Source organism: Physeter macrocephalus, chromosome 11, assembly GCF_002837175.3.
Source record: "Physeter macrocephalus isolate SW-GA chromosome 11, ASM283717v5, whole genome shotgun sequence".
Classification (NCBI taxonomy): Eukaryota; Metazoa; Chordata; class Mammalia; order Artiodactyla; family Physeteridae; genus Physeter; species Physeter macrocephalus.
In genome coordinates, this window is record NC_041224.1 from 95975935 (window position 1) to 95989184 (window position 13250).

Consider the following 13250-nt stretch of genomic DNA (forward strand, 5'->3'; position numbering starts at 1 on the left):
AAAAAAAAAAAAAAAAAAAAAAAAAAAAAAAAGGAGTCCCCAGGTGGGACTTCCCTGGCGGTCCAGTGGTTAAGACTCCATGCTTCCAATGTAGGGGGCGCGGGTTCGATCCCTAATCGGGCAACTAAGATCCCACGTGCTGCACAGCATGGACAAAAAAATTTTTTTTTAATTTTTTAATTAAAAAAAATAATAAAAGAGACCCCAGTATATACAGGAATTAAGGAAATGATAAAAATGGCTTTTACGGGCTTCCCCGGTGGCGCAGTGGTTGAGAGTCCGCCTGCCGATGCAGGGGACATGGGTTCGTGCCCCGGTCTGGGAAGATCCCACATGCCGCAAAGCGGCTGGGCCCGTGAGCCGTGGCCGCTGAGCCTGCACGTCCGGAGCCTGTGCTCTGCAACGGGAGAGGCCACAACAGTGAGAGGCCCGCGTACCGGGAAAAAAAAAAAAAAAAAAAAAATGGCTTTTACATATCAGTGGAGAAAGGATGGGTGTTCAGTAAATGGCAATGAGGCAACTGGCTAGCTATCTGGGAAAAAAAGTAAAGATGAAGCCCTACCGCATTTCCTACAACAAAAATATTCAAATGGATCAAATATTTAACTATTAATAAGATAAATCCATTAGCATACCAGAAAAAAAATGGCAAATACTTTTATAATCTCAGAATGACAGGCCTTTCTAAGCTTAGTATACTAGGAAGCCACAGAGAAAGGTCAATAATTTGACTACATTTAAACGCACACACACGAGTGCACGGGAAAAAATTACACAGTCAAAACAAAAGTAAACAGGGGAAACGTGCAACATCTATTACATGGATCAATTTCCTTAATATTCTAACTGCTCTTAAAAATAAGTAAGAAAAAGGGACTTCCCTGGTGGCCCAGTGGTAAAGAATTCGCCTTCCAATGCAGGGGATGTGGGTTCGATCCCTTGTCAGGGAACTAAGATCCCACATGCCGCAGGGCAACTAAGCCCACGCGCCATAACTGCTGAGTTCGCGCACCTCATCTAGAGAGTCTGTGTGCCGCAAACTACAGAGCCCACACACTCTGGAACCCGCACACCACAACTACAGAGCCCACGCGCCCTGGAGCCTGCGCACCACAACTAGAGAGAGAAAACCTGCACGCCACAACTAGAGAGAAGCCCACACGCCGCAAGGAAAGATCCTGCATGCCTCAATGAAGATCCTGCATGCTGCAACTAACCTGAAGCAGCCAATAAATAAATAAATATATCTTTTTTAAAAAAAAGATTAACAATACAGTAGAAAAATGGGGAAAAAATATATGAACACACAATTCACAGGGAACAAAATATACAAATGGCCCAGAAACATACAAAGATGCTCAATCCCAATTATAATAAAAGAAAAGCCAAAAATAAGATACCATTTCTACCTATAAGATAGGCAAAGATTAAAGAGTTTGATAACACCTAGTATTGACAAGGAATGTGATAAAGTATTCTGATACACTACTGTTAAGCAGGTAAATTGGTACAATCTTTTTGGAAGACAATTAGACAAAAATCTATTGAAATTTAAAATATACATACTCTCTGAACATGCAACTGCACTTCTAGAAATTTACCTTACGGATACACTTGCCAAAATGCAAAGATGCTCACTCTAGTATTACAGTGAATAGTAGAAACACAATATAATATATATTATATAATAGCAGAATTACAAAACTTTGGAATTATAATTATATAATATGTAATAATATATTGTATTATATAGTTAGCTGGAAGTATTCTAACAATCCATCATTAGAAAACTAGTTAAACTACAATACCCTTATAGGATGGAATTCCATGTAGCATTAAAACAATGAGGTATGGGCTTCCCTGGTGGTGCAGTGGTTGAGAGTCCGCCTGCCGATGCAGAGGACACAGGTTCGTGCCCCGGTCCGGGAGGATCCCACGTGCTGTGCAGCGGCTGGGCCCGTGAGCCATGGCCGCTGGGCCTGCGCGTCCGGAGCCTGTGCTCCGCAACGCGAGAGGCCACAGCAGTGAGAGGCCTGTGTACTGCAAAAAAAAAAAAAAAAAAAAAAAAAAAAAAAGGAGACCCCAGGTGGGACTTCCCTGGCGGTCCAGTGGTTAAGACTCCGTGCTTCCAATGTAGGGGGCGCGGGTTCGATCCCTAGTCGGGCAACTAAGATCCCACGTGCTGCACAGCATGGACAAAAAAATTTTTTTTTAATTTTTTAATTAAAAAAATAATAAAAGAGACCCCAGTATATACAGGAATTAAGGAAATGATAAAAATGGCTTTTACGGGCTTCCCTGGTGGCGCAGTGGTTGAGAGTCCGCCTGCCGATGCAGGGGACACGGGTTCGTGCCCCGGTCTGGGAAGATCCCACATGCCGCAGAGCGGCTGGGCCCGTGAGCCGTGGCAGCTGAGCCTGCATGTCCGGAGCCTGTGCTCCGCAACAGGAGAGGCCACAACAGTGAGAGGCCCACATACCGCAAAAAACAAACAAAACAAACAAAAAACAATGAGGTAGAACTACAGGTACTACAAATAAATTAGGGCCAAGATAAATTGCATAGAATAAAGCAAGTTGAAAAACAGTACATAGAGTGTAAGCCCCTTAGTATTTTTTTTTTTAAGAGACATACTATATATGCTTACTTATGATTAGAGAATGTCTGAAAGGACAGCAAAGAACTGCCGACAGTGGTTACCTCTGGAGAATGAGATCAGTGGGGAGGCATGGAAGGGGAAGCAATTTTCACTTTTTACATTACACCCTTCTGGACTGTTTGAACGTTTTCCAGTTAACTTGTATTGCTTTTATAGCAAAATATTTTAATAAACTAATTAATCTACTGACACATTTTATGCAGTTGTCTGCTTTCTGCTGAGCACAGAACTAGAGAGAGACCAGTCCTGTTCCTTTCCCCATACTTTCTGAACCCTTTTCAGAACACTGCACTTAGAAGGGGCCTTTTGTTGGTCAGCTGGACTGGCTCCCCCAAACAGAGGACCATTGAAAGGTGCTGAGAGGGGACTTGGACACAGGCTTACTGTGCAAGTATGTGGGAGAGAATTTAGCACCTGGTGATGCAGACCAGGTGGCTTCCTCTGGAGAAGGCTACTGTTACCAGTCTGCCTGTGCACATGTCTGCTGTGGTGGACACACAGACCTTTTGTTCAAAGGGCTGCGCTTCATCTTACATCCTCTTGTTCACATGATTTTGCAAATCAATTTTTCCAAAGACCTCAAAGTGATCACCTCCATCATCATTTCTTCAAGCAATTAACTGACGATCCTTATAAACCCAGGATAAATTCAAGTGTAAAGGGAGCGGAGTATAAGGCAACTTCTCAGCATTGCAGATGCAAGCAAGAGAACTTCTGGGGAATATCAAGGACACCTAGCTCAGGACCTCTATCTGTATTTATGCTTAGGCTGCACCAGGTTTCCAGTTGACTATCAAAATTTGGGCATGCCGCCCCTACAGATAACCTCTCTCCCCAGCCTAAATCTCAAGGACTCCATATACAACCAAAAATTCCTGTTACCCTTGACTCACAGAGGAGAGAAAAGAATCCAAACAAGCTGTTGCATTTTAAAAGATTTCTCTAGTTTCTGCTGTTCATTTTTGTAAAGGCATCCAGAACCAACAGCAAGCATTAAGTGTAAAGGATCTCTGTTCTTCAGATTTTTCTATGAGTCTAAAAGCTACCCTTTAAAAATTCATAATCAAGTTTCTAGAGAGGGGAAAAAATGAGTTAGAAGAAGCCAAAAGAATGACCTTATTCCTTTAAAATCCAGCCCATGGACATGCTTATGGAGCTGAGAAGCTGTGCTATTGGCAGAGGGAACTTACTGAAATGAAGCACTCATGGTAATCTCCCTTCCCCCACTCATACCCATCCAATTATTGCACAAAAAGGCTTTTTCTTATAAACTTCTCTCCCTTCAACTTCTGTCTCCATCTTGGTTGGGAAGAAATAGCACTAGCGATGGAATGTACACAGCTCTGCAAATATTCATGAGAAAATCCTTTGACGCCCACACGCTCCCCAGCTGCCCTAGCACATACATGCATTAGGGAAAGGGATGCACAGAGAAATTCATAGATGTCTATGGTTCTCCAACTCAGGCAAACTGCAAGTCCTCCTCAAAACAGACAGCAAGATTCAAGAACGCAGAGTGCTAACTTATCACTTATCCATTGAACCATAAATTGAATTATCAATCCAATAACCATAAACTGATCATTTAAGATGTGCAGCACTGGAAATACAGAAATAAATAGAGCTGTGTGTGGTGCAGCATTTGAGAGCTTGGACTTTGGAATCACACAGTCAAAGGTTTGAACGCTGGTTCCATCACTTGGTTGGGGACCTTTAAGCAAGCTACTCAACCTATCTGAGCCTGCTCCTGTACCTAAATTGGAGATAATAATATTTACTGTAAAAAGTGATATACCCCTAACCCCTCTGTGAACCCTCAAATTCCTTCTCACCTTAGTTTCTTCTTCATGTTTGCCCCTCCTCTTGCTCCTCCAAGGTCCCTCTTCAGTTTCAGTAGCTCTTCCACCTTCTTTCCTCTTTCCCCAAAACCTTCATTCATACTCCAAGTAGCAGGAGATACAAAAGAAGTGACAGCCATACCACTCTCCACCTCGCCCTACTTACTTTCCGAAGCAGGAGATCATAGATCACTTGTCTTCATCTTATAATGGGTTGCAGTCCCCAGAGAGAAATGCTGCTTCTGTGGCAGCAGTAACTAGCCCCAGCCCGGTCACGTTACAGAACCTATGATAATAGTCACTCAATACCTTCCCACCCCCATACTACTAGATGGCAATAGTGTAATTTCCTCATCTTGACAAGTACAGAGACAGGGATAGGCCCAGTCTCAAGAACAAGATCTTTCCTTGGGATTCTGCTAAGCAGCACACTTCCTGCCCTGCAGGAAACTATGTGTTGCAGTTCATGATCCCATCGCTAGGATAAGCAACAGGCATTTCCCTGCAACACCAAGCACAACTCTGGACTGGCCAAAAAGAAAAAAAAAAATCCTATAACTACTATTTTTGTCTCTCTAGGCCTTCATCTTTAACATATGTGTCATGATGGTCTCTAGCATTTCTTCTCACACCAACATTCTGGAATTCTAAAGTGAAACTATTTTGACTTTAGAAATATCCAGATTCAAAAACTCTGCACAAGTTACTCTTCATGTCTTTATAAATAATCCTCTGCAATTTAATCTGAAATCCTCTATTTTCTCCAAATGGCAATGAAGACCAGCTGGTTCTAATGCTCCATAAACTATTAAAATCATCATGTTCTGTATCTGTAGAGCATTATTATTACCTGTCTTCCCGTCTCCAGAGCAACATTCCTTCATTAAATAATTACATGCAGAATGCACATGAGGTGCACTACACTGACAGTGGCTTTCCTCTTGGTTCCTGCAGCCAGCCCTTTAAGCATTTTGGGGTGTGTGGGGTTTTCCTCTGAAGCCTCTCCAAGTTCCTAACATCCTCAAGCTGAAGTCCGGAACTGGAGAAAATACTCACCAAAGAATCTGTAACACAAACGCACATGCACAAGCGCGCGCACACACACACACACACTCCTCCCCACCTTGCCCCTTGGCAGGGCTCTTTGGGGGTAAGCAATGGATGTTCTCTGTGTGTTGTCTGGTGTTCAGTGTATTATGGAGATGAAACAGTGTTAAAACAACAACAAGCATAATCACATTGCTGCTATAATTTCAGTTTTGAATTTGGTGGCTGTGGGGAGGAAATCTCTGCTCACTCACACGATATGTCATCTGGAAAAGCTACAGGTGTTTTAACTATTGTGTTTTAGCCAAATAACAGAGCATTTTAAAATAAAGATTCCCAGGAGAATAGAAGCAATTACGTCCCACAAGGGCTGGGTAGCTTTTTGTTCCTGACTCACTTTCTGTTGACTCAGTCTACACTTGTTTTGACAGCCACTCACAGTCCTTGGTGGGTAAAGCTGAGCTAATGCTCCTCATGGAAAGTTTTACAAACATACAATCACCCAAACACAAAATGCTTGTGCAGAGGACTCCCGCTCCAACAGATGTTCCTGACCAGGAGGAAGGGAGGGAAGCTAATTTTCCAGGTGGAGCATGCTGATCCCAGAAGGGATCACAACCAGATTCAAAGAAGAGATTTTCAAATCTAGTTCAGCTCTTAGAAAGAAGCATGGGCCTCACTTCTCTTGTACTGTGATAGTGGTAATCACAACAGGGACCCAAGCCACAGCACTCATGACCTCACTTATTCCACTTGTAGCTGTCAAGCCCTGGGCTGAACACTTCACATCATTATTTGTTTCTTCTTCACAGTAACTCAAGTTGAAGAGACTAGGACTCAGAGAGGTTAAGTAACTTGTCCCAAAGTAAGCCAGCTGGTAAGTGGCTGTGCCTGAATTTAAATCCAGGTCTAATTTCAAGAGAAGAAGCCGATTAATATAGATACAAGGCAGATAAAATGCAGGTCAATTTTTAAGAAAAGCCTTGGCTGCAAGTCCAAATGTTAATAAAGACTGAAAACACAATTAGGTCAGTAACGACCTCGCTTAAGAATGGGACGCTGGGGACTTCCCTGGTGGTGCAGTGGTTAAGAATCCACCTGCCAATGCAGGGAACATGGGTTCAAGCCCTGCTCCGGGAAGATCCCACATACCGCAAAGCAACTAAGCCTGTGCACCAAAACTACTGAGCCTGCGCTCTAGAGCCCACGAGCCACAACTACTGAGCCCGTGTGTCACAACTACTGAAGCCTGCGCGCCTAGAGTCCACGCTCCACAACAAGAGAAGCCACCGCAATGAGAAGCCCACGCACCGCAACAAAGAGTAGCCCCTGCTCACCGCAACCAGAGAAAGCCCGCGCACAGCAACGAAGACCCAAAACACAGCCAAAATAAATAAATGAAAAAAAAAAAAAGAATAGGATGCTGATGACATCAGGGTCGTGGGGTAATGGACAAGTCAGGTAGTATAATCCCCTGCTAGTCCCCATTCATTATAACCTTTTCTCTCTCTCTCTCTCTTTCCCTTCACCCTCTCTCCTCAACTTTCCATCTCTTCCTTTTCCTATATCCCTTTTTTTTTTATCTTTTTACACTGTAGTTTAGTAAAGAATATGAACCTTGCATTCAGATGATCCTGTGTTCAAATCTAAGACTCATTTTCTTATTGTGTGACTTTGGGCAGATCATATGTCTCTAATCCTAAATTTCCTCAACTATAGAAGAAGAATAAAATCTTCTACCTTTCAGGCTGCTGAAGGGATTAAATCAGATAATATGCATAAAGAGAGGACCAGGTCACTAGCAGACTAAATGAGATTTGTTTAATTTTGAGAGTCAGTGAGGCTTGGTGGACACGACATACAATTTACAGCCAGACAGTCTTGGGTTTGAATCCCTGCTGTACCACTTACTGGCTAAGTGACTCAGGCAAGTCTTGTAGCCGTTCTGTGGCTCGGTTTCCTTATCTATAAAATGGAGTAAATAATATAGGGTTAATAGATTTTGGAAGAAAGTCAAACGAAATGATAAACATTTAGAGTCTATAGATATTTAACAAGGAAGCTGCCTCTCAGCAGAACTTGCAGTAGCTGATTTGCTCTCTAGAGGCTCATATTTGTTGACACCTGATCTATGTGTTCAAGTGTATCACCACTAAGGACTGGGAAGTGCTAAAGCACAGAGGAATTTTAATCTTGAACCTATCTTTTGAGGCTGTAACATAAACATAAAGAGAGGGAGGTAGAGTGGTACAATGCAATGCAAAGGCCACCACAGCAAGCAAGGGTCCAGTCCCACTTTGGCATTAACTGCCCGTATAAGTCCATGTAAGTTACACACTGTATCTGGAACAGGAGAGGGTGGCCTAGATGAGTGGGCCTTGCCTGAAAACATTTTTTTTTTTTTTTTTTTTTTTTTTTTGCGGTACGTGGGCCTCTCACTGTTGTGGCCTCTCCTGTTGCGGAGCACAGGCTCCGGACACACAGGCTCAGCAGGCATAGCTCACGGGCCTAGCCGCTCCGCGGCATGTGGGATCCTCCCAGACCGGGACACGAACCCATGTCCCCTGCATCGGCAGGTGGACTCTCAACCAGTGCGCCACCAGGGAAGCCCAGAAACATTTTTGATTGTCACGATTGGGACTGCTACCAGCACCTAATGGGTAGAGGCCAGGGATGCTGCTAAAGATCCTACAATGCCCAGGACAGACTCCCTACAACAAAGAATTAACCAGCCAAAATATCAACAGTGCTAAGGTTGGGGAAGCCTGGCCTAGGCGACTGCTAAGTTCCCTTCAAGTTCTAACGCTCTAAGAGACTATGAGGAGAAGGCAACACCAACACTGAACATGTGACTTCTTGTCAACATCCATCAAGCAATGCCTTATGATGTTGCTCAAAATCCCCCTAAGGCCAGTGGGGAAAATTTCCCTTTTTTTTTTTTTTTTTTTTTTTTTTGCGGTACGTGGGCCTCTCACTGTTGTGGCCTCTCCTGTTGCGGGGCACAGGCTCCGGACACACAGGCTCAGCAGGCATAGCTCACGGGCCTAGCCGCTCCGCGGCATGTGGGATCCTCCCAGACCGGGACACGAACCCATGTCCCCTGCATCGGCAGGTGGACTCTCAACCAGTGCGCCACCAGGGAAGCCCAGAAACATTTTTGATTGTCACGATTGGGACTGCTACCAGCACCTAATGGGTAGAGGCCAGGGATGCTGCTAAAGATCCTACAATGCCCAGGACAGACTCCCTACAACAAAGAATTAACCAGCCAAAATATCAACAGTGCTAAGGTTGGGGAAGCCTGGCCTAGGCGACTGCTAAGTTCCCTTCAAGTTCTAACGCTCTAAGAGACTATGAGGAGAAGGCAACACCAACACTGAACATGTGACTTCTTGTCAACATCCATCAAGCAATGCCTTATGATGTTGCTCAAAATCCCCCTAAGGCCAGTGGGGAAAATTTCCCCTCAGATATCTGGATATTCTGAAATCAATGCTGTACTTCTGAGGGTGATGACAGTCCTTCCTTCACAAAAGGAGGCACAGTCCTCCAGGGACTTGGTCCCTTACTCTTTGCAATTAGAGTCGGTGTTTCCAAAGCCATGAGATTTCTTTAGGGCAAGATTATGTAAATGAGTCTGAATAGATCAGAATGATACATGGTACACACAACAGCAGAGGTGAATATCAAGTTTCGATACATCATGCTAAGTAAAGTAAGCCAGACTCAAAAGGCTACACACTATTTTAATACATTTATACAACATTATGCAACAGACAAAACTGTAGGGAAGAAAACAGATCAGCAGTTGCCAGGGGCTGGGTGGGTAAGAACAGTCTGACTAAAAAGTGACATGAAGGAATTTGGGGGATGATACACTGTTTTATATACTTATTGTAGTGTAAGTTATACAACTGTATGCGTTTGTCAAAACTCACGGAACTGTACACTGTACACTAAATGGTGAATTTTACTGTACCCAAAATTATACTTCAATAAGACTGGCCCCTTTCCCCCCCACCCCCCAAAATACGATCACAAAGACAGTAGAGAGGATTGCTGTACTTTGGGAGACGATGAAACAGATGACATCTAAATGCTTTCTTATGCCAAGTCCTATGATTTTATGATAATCTGCCTTTCCTACCCCTGGTGATCTCAGAGCCGTAACGATTAGGGTTAAGACTGGGCTCCAATTTCTGTGTCAAAGCGATGAGTCCCTCCAACCAAATCATGTGGATGTGAATCTTGCCACCATTCTGGGACCTCTGGCCCTTCTCCAGCCTGTGACAGAGATTCCTTTCCTTCCCTCTCGTAACCTTAGACAATTAGTAAATAAGCCAGAATAAACCTTAGGAGACACTGCTTTTATCTCTCTGCACAGGCTTCCTGTCCAAATGCCATTTGATCTTTCCATAGAACTTCAAATCAGGCAACAGAAAAGGAATCATACTTATGAATTCCCCTCCTCTATGGGCTTCTGGGTTTCCACTAGGTTATTTTTATACACTTAAGCTACATAAATATAAAAAGTGAGCCTCATATCAAAATTATACCTGAGCTTGCTGATATATAGATATAGATATGTAGTTTTGTTTTGTTTACACATACTTCCCAGATTATCTATCAAATGTTATACAAAATAGTTAATGTTTCTTATGTACAGAACAGTCCTAAGTATGCTATGGCCAAGAAGGATGGAAAGAGCCATCAGAATGCTCACACTTTCTGCTAATAGAAAGACCACTGTCTTCAATACCACAAATACAGTCACAATGGTGAACTGCTTTAGGAGTCCCATGCTCTTATTTGAGAGTCACTTCCTTTCCTGGCTCTTCTTGGAGGATCTCAGTGGAACAATACAAACACCAGTAACCAGATAACCTCATACCTGCTTGAGTGCTGGGATAAAGGTCAAGGGCCACAAGATAAGCCTGGACCTGCTAGTGCCCTCATCCTCAAAAGGATGGAAAAGATTTGGTAGGGGCCAGGTAATACCCACGCTGCCCCTTTCTGCTGAGCATTTACAGCAAACACACTGTGACTACAAAAGTGGGGTGCTCATATTATAATAGAAGGGGCCCACTGAAACAACAAATCTCACAGTGGTCTAGGGTCTTGTTTCCACATGTTCCCCTCAAAAGGGAAGGATGGGGAATTATACTTCCATGGTTTAGAATTATCCAATCATCTTCAGAAGTCCAATCATCTTCCGAAGTCCAATCACCTTCAGAAGTCTGCATCAGCAGAAAATCAGTACAGGCAGACCTCGGAGATGTTACAGGTCTGCTTCCAGACCAACACAATAAAGCAAATAATTGCAACAAAGCCAGTCACATGAATTTTTTGGTTTCCAAGTGCATACAAAAGTCATGTTTACACTATACTGCAGTCTACTAAGTGTGCAATAGCATTATGTCTAAAAAACACTGAACATACCTTAATTTGAAAATTCTTTATGACTAAAAAATGCTAACCATCATCTGAGCCTTCAGTGAGTCATAGTGGTGACATCAAAGATCACTGACCGGGGATCATCATAAAAAATATAATAATAATGAAAAAGTTATAAATATTACGAGAATTACCAAAATATGACACAGAGACACAAAGTGAATAAATGTTATGAAAAATGGCACGGATAGACTTGCTTGATGCAGGGTTGCCACAAACCTTCAATTTGTAAAAAATGTAGTATCCATTAAGGCAATAAAGCAAAGTGCTATAAAATGAGGTATGCCTATGCTGTCCTCCAAGTCACTCAGGCTTGAAAACATTGTTTCTTTGGCATAATTAGGAAAAGTTTCACAAAAGACTAACATACTTAGCAGAAAACACACTTTGGCTTTTTATTCAAAGATGTATGCACTGATAGGCAATGGTTGTCTAGGGTTCTCCCCCAAATTTTTCCATTTTCAATGTTTTTTCCTAAAGACATATTCCTCTAGTATTCTCTTTCACATGTAAGAAAGAACATCTGAAAGGCCAAATAAATGATTTTTCTAATTTTAGAAAGGACCCTGGCAGCTGCTAGGATGAGGACTATTGTCTGTGGTCACAGACTTGAATCAGGCAAGGCTTGCTGGACGTCATGGGGACTAAATGAATGACCTTTGACAGTGCTCCAACCAGGACAAGGCTGCTGCTTCACAGAAACAGAGAGAAGTCCTGCAGACCCACCTGGCCAGACCTGCTGCCTCAGAAACTTATGGGAGAGCTAATCAGCAGGAAGGGTGACCTACAGCACCAGCCAGTAAAGGCTTGGCTCATCCTCTCAATCCTCAGCAGATGAACAGAATTCGCCTCTTACATACATTGCAGGCTGGCAGACTAGCTGTCCAGCCCTTTACACTCAGCCTAGGAGCACAAGCCTAAGACTCAAAGAAGATACCAGTCTCTACGACTCATGGGCCCTTCTGCTGCATACAACACAAGGTCAAGTTTGAGGTGAGCCCATTCACCTACCACAGGAGCAGAACACTGCCCGAACTACCTCGTACCCATCTGAATCAGACGGTGGTCCAAGCCTAAATGGACACTAGTCAATTTCTGTGCCCTCAACAAGCAGTCTTTTCTTATCTCCTTTGCTCTTTCTGCAACTGATGCCTCTCACTACCATTTCCCAGATCAAAACATCATTAGTTTCTGACCAAACTACCGTAAGTAAGAAATAGCCAGGGCCCAGATTCCATGTTAATTTCCCAATTACTATCCAATTATAAAGACCTGGGGAGAGTGAAGGAAAAATGACATTACCACATCCTGAGATGCATACTGAGGGTCCTCTGGGTTGACTGACCAGTAGCAGTAATCAAAGCCAAATGCCACAACCTTCTCCCGGGAGTCGCCAAAGCCACTGGGTCGACCGTCCACCTAAAATCAAACATAGGATCCAGTGTCTTCTCTACTATAATATCAGAATCTGGCCAGTAGCACTTGATTCCTCTCTGCTGTAGCTAGAGATACCTGGACTGATCATGAGAATCTTTATTATATCTACCTGAAAAAGAAAAAGTAACCTTTGTCTTCATCTTTTTAGGTACAATGAAGCCCCAGAGAATTAAATGCCTGTCTATCATACATATCAACCCACATACGAACCAGCCCTATGAGGCATAAGACAGCTTGGGAGAAAAAGCCTTTCCTTCTCTGGGCCTCTTCTTCTTACTATCATTTCTTCTCTAAGTATTTCTGTAGAAGAGACTGGTAGTACATGAGTAATTCAGTCCCTGGGCCTGACAGGCTCTATCAACCTAAGGCAAACACAGAGGTCCTTGGGGTATCCACCACCAGTGAATGAGAAAGCATGTTGGACAGAAGAGTTAGGACCACTCCAACTGCCCAAGGTAGATGAGGGCAAAGCCAGAGCTTGGAACTCTACTGACCTCCAGGTACTGGGGAGAATGGCATTATTCACAGAAATGCCTATCTTACTATTTAAAATTTAGACTCTGGACAGGGAGAAACAATCCTTTGAACTAGGTACCATAAGCCACAATAGAATGAGGCTGCCAGAATGACGAGATTCTTAGTGGACAACTGGACTCAGGGAAGTAAGCAGTCAGCAAGGTGTGCAGGGGGCAGATTAGAGTTTGATCTTGGCCAGAATTTATTCTTAAGAACCAAAAATACGGGCTCTCAGAACAAAGCAGCTGAAGTGATTAGGCAACAGAGACATAAATAAGAGACAGCAGAGAATGAAAGGT

The 13250-nt window shown here is 43.3% G+C and overlaps 1 protein-coding gene across 1 annotated transcript in view; it reads right to left on the reverse strand.

Moving 5' to 3' along the window:
• The window catches only part of STARD9 (StAR related lipid transfer domain containing 9), a 127377-nt gene that overhangs the window by 108347 nt on the left and 5780 nt on the right, over nt 1–13250 (reverse strand). The window contains exon 3 of the mRNA XM_055088285.1: nt 12301–12417. Coding sequence (XP_054944260.1) covers nt 12301–12417 — 117 coding nt within the window. The remainder of the gene's footprint in view (nt 1–12300; nt 12418–13250) is intronic.